Here is a 10,256-nt window from a genome sequence, read left to right as displayed (position 1 = left end):
AGAGATCACTAAATTTTATTTTTTAATGCAAAAATAGGCAAAATGAGGCATGGGATCTTCCTAGGAAACTCCTAGATGCCAAAATAGGAAAAATTTGCAATTACATTAAATTTAATAATTTAATTCACTTCAAGGAGGGTGTGGGATCTAATGAGATTTTCTAGAAGCATCCTAGGATGGTGTCCAAATGAGAATCACATCCATTTTGAATGGATATAAACATATTTAAGTTGAAAATCCAAAAAATTAGCTCATTCAAGATCAACAGGTAATGTGAAGTTCAAGTGAAAGACAACTTTAGAGCATTCAACCAAGGAGGCATCCACTATAACAAGAGAAACCATATTAGAAGTGTGTTTGTAGGTGTATAAAGGCTACAAATTGAAGTGGTCAACTTCTACATTTTGTAGATTGTGTGATTTTAAAGATTGTTAGCTCTTGATTGAAGATAAGTTGCATGGTTGTGCATTGTTTAGCTTTGGTCCCAATCTAATCATGTATGATTATAATTTTATTGTATAACAACCCTTGTTGTTGTAGGAGAGGTGTAGAGATGTTTGCTAGTCTATAAAATTAGATTTGCAATCTTCTACTTAAAAATTAACAAGAGTTTCGTTGCTTTTAACTTATGTTGTAGTGTGTTTCAATTTGTGATTGTATTTGTGGAGGAGTACCCTACATAATACATTTCATGATCCATCATTAGGATGAGTCAAAACTTGAGATAGATCATAGAACATAATTCTATAGGAAGAAGAAGAAGCTAGTTGCCTTCCTCCCCTAATATAGAAAGTTCTAATGACGTTCTTCAACACCATCAAGTATTCTCTTTGTAAAGTCATATGCAAAACTTTGTTGCAAGTACCAAAGTCTTGAAGATCTTAACATCTCAGCCATAGAAAATAGGTTAAAACTATAAATATGGATTCAACCTAAGTTTGAGTACAATTTTAGATTTCACAAAGTCCAATTATCTCAATCAATTCATTTCAAAATCCAAAACAAATCATCAATTAATCTAACTCGTGTTCTTCGATACCAACCTACCTTTTTTTTAAGGATTTCACAAAGTTTAACTCCGACATCATAAGGGATGAGGTTGGGATCGTGCCCCGGGCGAATTTGGTAGAATGGATACCCCTTAGTCCTTGGCTCTTAGCTGAAGAGGTTCAACCTATTGGCTTGTGCCCTCGTATCAGGTGACAAAAATTACTTCGTGAAGGCCCTCGCTGGGCTAGCAGCTCGCGGGCTTCATGCCCTTGCTGGTCTGTTGTGCTCGCAAGTCTGGATCTCCATAAAATAATAATAATAATTTTATCTTAACCAATTCATCTAAAAAATTATATAATAATCATAATTAATCCAATCTCCTCTCAACCTTATAATACCAACCTATGATTTTTTCACATTTCATAAAGTCTAGTTATCTCAATCAATTCATCTCAAAAAATCATAATTAATCCTAATTATCTCAATCAATTCATCTCAAAAAAATCATAATTAATCCTAATTATCTCAATCAATTCATCTCAAAAAAATCATAATTAATCCTAATTATCTCAATCAATTCATCTCATAAAATCATAATCAATCTAATTTCCTTTCTCCAATACCAACTTACCACTCTTTAAATTTTAATTTAACATATTGTTTCTATTTCAAATACGTTTGTGAGCCAACTATCTCATATAATTTTTCTTGGTATCCACAAGTGATGATGAATGTATATGAGAAAGAGTTGGCCCGCACAACCAGGTTTGAATCAACAGGTACTTTCTCCACAATGATCAGGCGGTAAAAAAAATTAAAGCCTGGAGCGAAGTTCATTGCAAAATGAGTCATGATTTGCATAATAATGGAGGCGAAACAATGAATGGAGTTAGTTTGAGATAACCCTGAGCATGCTTCATGCATCACTGTAACTGAACAATTATATTTGTAATTGAAGGCCGGTCCATTCGCATAATGGAGCATTATCACAAATTTTCTTCTACGCTTTGAATTAACGGGGGTTTTCAGTTGTGAGCACAGCTTTTTCCGGTCGGGTTCACAACGCCAAAATCCATAGGCGGCCGATCCAGAAAAGAGCGGAAAGCGAGTCGCTGTGAAAATGCGTGAAAACAAAACGTACGGCGGCAGTGGCAAACAAAGAGTGGAATCCGGCGGCCGCCATCATTGTGGGCCTGGTGATGTTCGTGCACGCGTCGCCACTAACTTGTTTGGGAAGCGAAACCCTCGAAATGGCCCCACTGCGCTTTAACCTCCAGTGAGAGAGGGTTTTCACAATTCACGCGCGGTAAAAAGGGCACAAAATATGAAGAAGTGCAAAGCGATAGTGGACGCCGCCGGCGAAGCCTCTGCAGGTGGTCAGAAGGGGTTTTTCGGTTTTCTGGAGATTTATTTTGTTCTGATTGTGATTTGGTTTGGCAGAGGCATGGTCATGGCTGTGGAGAGTAGTACTACTGTGCAGAAAAGCATCGATTTGCGGGCCCTGCGGAGGCCGCTGGTGAGGTCTTGTAGTGCAAAGGTGGTATGCATGGAGCCCCTGCTGGAAGGGCCTTCTCACGATCTCTGCGATCCTCTTTCCAACGAGGCGACAAAGGAGAGCCGCTGGAAGCTTGGCAGAAATTGGATTCCGCGGAGGCGTCAAAATTGTAGCGATTTGAAGCTTTTGCTTGGCGTTTTCGGTTGCCCTCTCGCGCCTGTTGCTGTCCTCTCCGCTCATCCGCCTCTTCCAATTTCGCTCCAAAATGTGCCGATTGTGAGTTTCCCTTTCCTACTTCTCTGCTTTTGGATAAATTGTCCTCTTCTTTTACTTTATCTTTCGCTCTGCATCATGCTTGGAATCCTGTGCTTAGAAGCTTTAGATACAAGCAGCTTTAAACAATTTACAGTTTATCTCTCAAGTGAAAACCTAGAAGTTGAGTTTAATCATGAACTTCTTAGTGAACATAAAGTTTTCACAGTCCTTCAAATTGAAATGATCAAAATTTCAGTCCATTAAATTGAAATGAAAGAAATGATCAAACTTTCAGTTCGTTAAATTGAAATGACGAGTTTCTGGTAAAAATTGTGTGCATTTTGATTTCTTCAATATTTGTGATCATACTCCCAATCAAAATTTCAGTCAAATTGAAATGAAGAGTTCTTGGAAAAATTTGTGCGTATTTTGATTTATTACAGTATTTCAGATCACATTTCTAATCAATTTTTCACATTCCATTAAATTGAAATGACAGAGTTTTTGAAAAAATTGTGTGAATTTTGATTTCTTCAATATCTTAGTCGCACTTCCAATTTATTATTCTGCTGTTATTATATGTGATCTGTTGACGGAATCGAAACACGCAAAACTTTTCATTTCGATTTCATAAAGTTCATGCTTGTATCAAGTGCTCTCATTTTGATTGCTTTGTTCGTAAATAAATTAATGAAAAAATAATAATGATGAATTTGAGCAACATCGTTATGTTTCCATTAATCTGATCTAGGCGGTATCTTTTTCTTCCGAGTTAATTTTGTACTATCAAATATGCAAAGGGTAAAACTTAATTAATATGTTTTTAATTCAAAAAATATTCTGACGTCCAAACGGCCCCCACTCGTTGGATGCCAAGTCAGTTGTCACTCATACTTTTGGCGCAACATTGTCGGCGACGCAAACGAGTGTGGTCAAGATATGTCAATGGAATTAAAGAAGATAATTAGTGTTTTAGGTATATATAAGGAGTGTTTAAAATATCTCTAAAATAATAATCAAATTTAGGTTGATTACGGAGAAGGGATATTATTGGTAGAAGTTTTAGAAATAATAATAGTGAAAACCTCGTAAGTCTAATGATATAGACATAAAATTAACCACCTAGACCTAGGGACCAAACTTTCGAATACCAGCTTTTTTAAGGACATTGTCCTAGTCATCGATGAGAAACTTGAAGAGCTCCCTGCATGATTCCTTGTTTTCATGCTCCTTTCCTAGGGCCATATCCTACAACAGACAAAGGGTGCTTGCCGAGCTATTCATAACCCGCATGCTAAACTTGGTTATGCTTGTCAAGAATATCCCATTTGTTCTTCATTTCCCTCATCTCCATCTTTAGGGCTTGCAACTCCGCATTCACCCCTTGGCTTTCTAGCTTGTTTCTTAGCTCTCGTACCACTAGTTTCAGGGCCTGCAACTCACCTCCACCTTCTGACAGCTCATCTTAGCATTTTCGTCCACCTTCATGGTTTGTTGCACATCCTCAATAGTTTGACAACTCCTCTTCTCCTCTTTCCTTGCCCCTTTCTTTTTTACAATCCCTTTCCTCCCATTGTCTTCTCTCTTCGCAATGCTAACCAATCTGTCCCCTTCCCTCTCATTGTCCTCATCCACAATGTTCAGACCTAGCTCTTTCGTAGGGTCCACCTTCTCCACCTTCGTTTCCCGAGAATCCAGAGGAGGGCCAGTGCCAACCAAAATCCCAGTGTCTTCACCAACCCCAGCATCCTCATTCGTCGTGTCCTCCTCATCAGACTTCTCAATATTCAAATCATTATTCCCTCCATCGCCCTCCTCAATGTCCACTTCAGACTCATCATCAGTCCGTTTGTCTCCTTTCTTGCCACCCACATCTCGAGAGGCAATCTTGTGCGATCGCCTCCTCCCTTCAATCTTGACATTGGGGTCCTCTTTCTCATTCTCTTTAGAGCTCGAATTGTCATCGACAATTCGCTTCCTTTTACCAGAGGTTTTGCTCTTGCACTTGGAGTTTGTGGGTTTTCGCTCTTTAAGAGTGCTAGCAGTTGGTGAGGAATCGTGGGAGGGCCAAGTTCATGGTCACAGAGGAGGAAGTAATGGGTGGAGAGGTTGTGGGTTTTATACATGTTATTTTGGTGTTTAATTATATATTTAGTGTATATCAAGAAAATTTAGTAAATTTTTGTTTTGATTCAATATGATTTTTTTTTTCATTTTTTAGTTTAGATTGAATTAAAGTATGATTTTATCTTTTAGACACAATCATGTGCCGTCAAATCTTTTTTTATTTGAACTAACTTTTAGGTATTCTAAGCCAATTTGCTTTTAAATGAATTATCCATCACTAGCTTAGTACCAAATCAAAATCAAAATTAAGAGAATCATTGAGAATTAAAGCATCAAATTATATATAGCATTTTGCACTTGCATCGATAGAGTAGTACATTAGACATATTGTGTCTTGCATGTCTTTGATATTCTCTCTCGTGGGCAACAACAAAATAGAGTTTGGCTACATGGCATGAGGATGTTCAAAAATTCAATTCTACCACAACAAAATTCTAAGGTTACCATTAGCATTGCCTAAGTGCAAAATCAAATATCACAATATGGGCACACATTTTAGAGGCTGGCAGTAGTTGTATAGAAAAAATGTGGCAAGTTAGACATAAATGCATAAGACCAATGTAGAATTGTATGTAATCCCGTTTACCGATTGTCCATATCATAGAAACACAAACTATAGGTGTCATTCTTTAAATAGATGATTTTTAGAATTAGTGTTTGGTTGTTTAAAATAAATCTATACATAGTCTAAAATTCTATATCAACAACATCAACTTATACCATCATTAAGAGATAAACGCTTGTAACTATCTATCTACCTTTTTGAATTATTATATTGAGATTTTGTATTTATTGTATTATTTGATAGACCTAAAAATATTAACTAGAAAAGTGCATACTTATTTTGGCCTTGTCCTAAGATGTGTCATTTTGATGTTGAATTTAATGTATTCTAGTGTGTAAGCTGACATACTAGGCCAATTCCTTTGTCTTTTACTAGTTAAGTTCCTATGGTCTAGAGCTTGCATGATTCTTGTCTATTTTCTCAATTTGAACCAAATCATGGGTGTGATTTTGTTTTTGATTAAAAAAGCAGCGAGAACTAGGGCGCTGACCTTTAACATAGCCAGAGACTATCAAAACAACAACAAAAACAAGGGTGCAAACCCTTAGAAAGGAACATAGAAAGAAAAACAACCCAAACCCACTCAAAGAAGAGGAGGGGTTGGGGGGAGTGGGGAGGACTTCCTCTTCCGCCTACGACAAACCATAGTCCAGGTGATACAATTTTTAGGACCAGCAAGAGATAGGTCCAGCGGGGAGGACCCTGTAAGGTTACAAATAGAAGTGCCAATAGAGTGTTGTTGTAGAGAAGCAAAAGGCTGTTGTAGAGGGGTAGCAATAGCAGAATCAACAACACAGTAGGAGAGGAACGAGGCAGGGAAGTTGGAGTGAGAGGAGTTGAAACCACATGGGCAGAAGAGGAGTCCAGTAGAGGGGCCAAAACATCAACAACAGTAAGAGGCACCTCATCCTCCTGAGAGGAGCCATCTGAAACACCTTGGATGGTCAGGTGATCAGCAGTAGCGTCCTTCCACCAAGTAGCAACACCTTTGTGGCATGAAATAGAGCAGTCCGAAGCAAGATGACCCATAGAGAAGCATTTCCGACAACGAAAGGGGAGGCCCTCAAAATCCAACAATGTGATTTTGTTGTCTAGATAGAATTGTGCAAATATTTATTAAAGAACTGTAAGTTGTCTTCTTTCCAAAAGGAGACTATTGTTTGTCAATTTGCATGCAAAAACATTTGAATTTGGCACCAAGAATGTCATATTTAAAGAAATTCAAAAGGCACTAATAAAAAAAGTCATCAGATCATCAATAGAACCTCATTAAGATTTAGAGCATTGGATCATGTACAACATTCTACAATTGAATGAGAAAATATTGCATTTGGTGTATAGCATCTTTTGTTTTTAATATTCTTATAACAAAGGTGTTTCACTAAGGCACAAGGGATTTTAAAGGTAGGCAATGTTCTCACATTTAATTGTGCAAGACAAAGCCAAGAGCATGCAAGACTAGGATAGAGTCACATGTGATCTTGCCTATAATAGTGGATTGGATAAAGAAATTGGCTATAGGAGTCATCTTGAAATAGAGGAAATGCAGCTCTACAAAAGGAAAACTATGTTCCTTTGAGAGCAATTTCACTACATACATTTCAGATATCTTCAACAAGTTAAACAAGTTAAACAAGTTAAACAAGTTAAACAAGTTAAACAAGTTAAACAAGTTAAACAAGTGAAAATATTTAATTATAAATGAATAAAATAAAGTTTCTAATTATAGAAATGGAATGTATAGACAACAAAGAGTCTTCGGTCCAAATTTGAGCCTCTCAAGCAAGGACAACAATGCAAGGTGTAGATGTCCATGCAATGCACTGTAGTCTTGTACATATTAAAATAATAATATAATGTTTCTATAATGGTCATCTTAGTTAGTTGTTTAGTTTCCTTTCTATCTTTCGTGTTTCTATTTTTGAGTGTTTTCATTATGGAAAGATTGCTTTCTATTCTCTATTTAAGGAGCCTCTCATCTCCTTTTGTAATGATCAATTTAATCAATAATATTTACATGGTATGAGAGCGGGCAAAGATATTTTGATGGATTTTAAAAAAAAATCCTAGTTACTAGGAATTTATTTCCAAAAGTTTTTTAATGTTTTTTTTAAATGAAAAATCATAGTTTCAGAAGTTTTTTAATGATTTTTTGCATAAAAATTGATGGTTTTTTCAGATTAGAAAATTTGTGGGTTTGTTTGTAAAAATGTAAGGGTTTTTTCTATGAATGGTTTGTCTGAGTTTTTTATCATATGATTTTTCAACAAATCATGGGTGTTTTGTGTGAGACGCTGTATGAAGGTTTTTGTGTGGGTTTTCTTTGTTGTGATGGGTTGTTTTGTTTGCGGCTGCAACCTGTTTTCTGCATGATGTGTTTTTTGTTTTTGTTTTACCATGCGATGAAGGGCTTTGGCCACATGCGAGGATTTTTGTTTTTTTCTAGTGTTTTGCATGATTTTTTGAAAAATCAATGGTTCTTTCTTTGATGGAGGGTATTTTTTATTTTTTTCCACAAAAAAATCATGGAGGATTTTGCATAATTTTGACCTAAAATTGTGGTCTTTTATTGTTGTTTTTTGGGTTTTTACCTTTCTTTCCACAAAAACGAAGGTGTGTGATTGCAACATTACATCAAGGGTTTGACGATTTTTCCACAAAATCATGTTTTTAGTTTTTTACCGATTTTTTTGTCAACAAAAATTGAAGTTTTTTAGAAGGTTATCTTGGTGTATCTAGATAAAGGGAGGGATAGCTTTGTCACCCAACACCAGGTTGGAAGGATTGTGGTATTCTTGGTCATATCCAAAAGTTCTGCAAAACTAGGGAGGGTCTCAGCAAGCTCCTATCCGAAGAGAAGGGGGCAACCTTCTTTGCATTCATGGTCAAATGACCTCCAAATTGTGTTAAGTCTTTTGTAGGGTAGTTAGTAGGATGACCATTAAGGGAGGGTATTAAGATAATAATGTAATATTTCTATAATGCTCATCTTAGTTAGTTGTTAAGTTTCATTTTTGTCTTTTGTGTTTGTATTTTCGATTATTTTCGTTAAGGAAAAATCACCTTGTATTCTCTATTTAAGGAGCCTTTTGTCTCCTTTTGTAATGAGCAATTTGATCAATAATATTTACAGTATGAATCATGAACAAATAGACACATTGAGAACATGAGAACCTGACTTTGTGCTTCGACTAGCCTCTATGTAGTTGAATATCTTTAGGAAACTCGCACACACACATAAGAGAAAAATGTTTAGGGTTGTTTGGGGGCTTGCCTCAGTCAAGTCCCTACTTCAGTGTTTCCACCTCCACAACAATTAGAGAGATGGATAAATAAACAAATGTTTTGATATGGGATGTGATAAATTCTAGAATGCTCAAAGACACGAGAGATATTACCAAAGAGGCTAAGAGAGTTGCGAAGTCTATTGTAGCAAGTTGTTGTGCGATCTTGAGAGAGAGAGAGTGTGTGTACAGGAAACTAGAGAACGTCTGATAGAGATTTTAAAAGAAAGCGCTAGAGAGATTGTGATTGAGTCTGTGTGGAGTGAAAAGATGGATTTAAAAGGAGATATTAGGAGGGAAATAAGGGTCATTGATTTGTTATGAATTGTCCTAAGTAGATTCCATTAACTTGGCTAGGTGACAAGTGGCAAAATGCTCAAAATTGACCTTTGAATGACAAAATGTCATAGGATGCTAGCATGACCCACAAATGTCTGCACTACGTGCTAGTAGACAAATCATGCTAAAAAATAGGAGACGAGATAATTACATGGTTATCACAAATTGATGCAAAAAGGTATTTGCGGAAAAGTGACTTTGAGTATCTTGAGAAGGAAATAGCTGATGCAAGGGCTGGAATGAGCCTACACAAATGCTAAGCGAATGGACACCAAAGTTGATACAAAAGTGTAAGTGAAATTGCAAAAGGTATACAATTTTTGACTCTACACATCCTTTATATTTGATTTGCAGAGCTTGAGATAGGTCATTGAACATATTTGCATGCTTCAAACAATTCTTATTTGCTTCTTATTTTTTTTTATAATTCTCATCTTTATGTATTTATTTAGGTTTAATTTATATTGATTATTGTATTGTTTGGTAGATGTAGATATTTGCATATATAGAGACTTTAATATTACTTATTTTAATAATATATTATACAACTAAATTAAATGAACATAGTATCAAAATAATAACAATCTATTTGTACTCCAAGTTTCAACTAAAGACATTGATATGAACCAATAAAAATCATAACCTCAACTTAACTCATGGTGTTAGAATATTTTTAATAGTTCATTCTCTATTTTTTTATTGACACATAATAAGAACCAATCAAATTTTGTATAAAATTATGAAGTTTTTCAAACAAATAACATAAACCTAGCTGAAAATAATACACTTGTATGGAAAACAAACTTTAGTTAGATTTTCTAAAAGTACTTAGAATATATTTATATAGGCCTACGATATTTCAACTAACATAACATGTATAAACATAATTAAATAAATGGGAAAAATATTTTAAAGCTATTTTATTATGATGTATTGATAGGCATTGATTATAAATTAGATGAAATATTGGTAATGTGTGTAGTTGGTTATAATGAATTGATTGTGCTACTAGGTTTTCAATTAGGATTGTGGTTGTTAGCTTGATTAATTTTCGCTATTGCATCTCATTTTTATAACATTATCTATTACATGTATAACCTTGTGGAGATGTTTCACCCCTAATATATTCTTAAAAACAAAGTAGTGTTGAGGAACACTTATTGAGGGCTTCTAATGCAAGAATTGAAGTATTGAAAGGGTA

At 35.4% G+C, this 10,256-nt stretch overlaps 1 protein-coding gene across 1 annotated transcript in view; it reads left to right on the top strand.

Moving 5' to 3' along the window:
* The first annotated feature begins 1,727 nt into the window (after positions 1-1,727).
* Positions 1,728-10,256, top strand: part of LOC131060723 (uncharacterized) — a 47,282-nt gene continuing 38,753 nt past the window's right edge. The window contains exon 1 of the mRNA XM_057994067.2: positions 1,728-2,761. Coding sequence (XP_057850050.2) covers positions 2,315-2,761 — 447 coding nt within the window. The 5' untranslated portion in view covers positions 1,728-2,314. The remainder of the gene's footprint in view (positions 2,762-10,256) is intronic.

Source organism: Cryptomeria japonica, chromosome 10 (genome assembly GCF_030272615.1).
Source record: "Cryptomeria japonica chromosome 10, Sugi_1.0, whole genome shotgun sequence".
Taxonomy (NCBI): Eukaryota; Viridiplantae; Streptophyta; class Pinopsida; order Cupressales; family Cupressaceae; genus Cryptomeria; species Cryptomeria japonica.
Note: the sequence above shows the minus strand (reverse complement) of the source record. Positions and strands in the feature narration are given on the sequence as shown.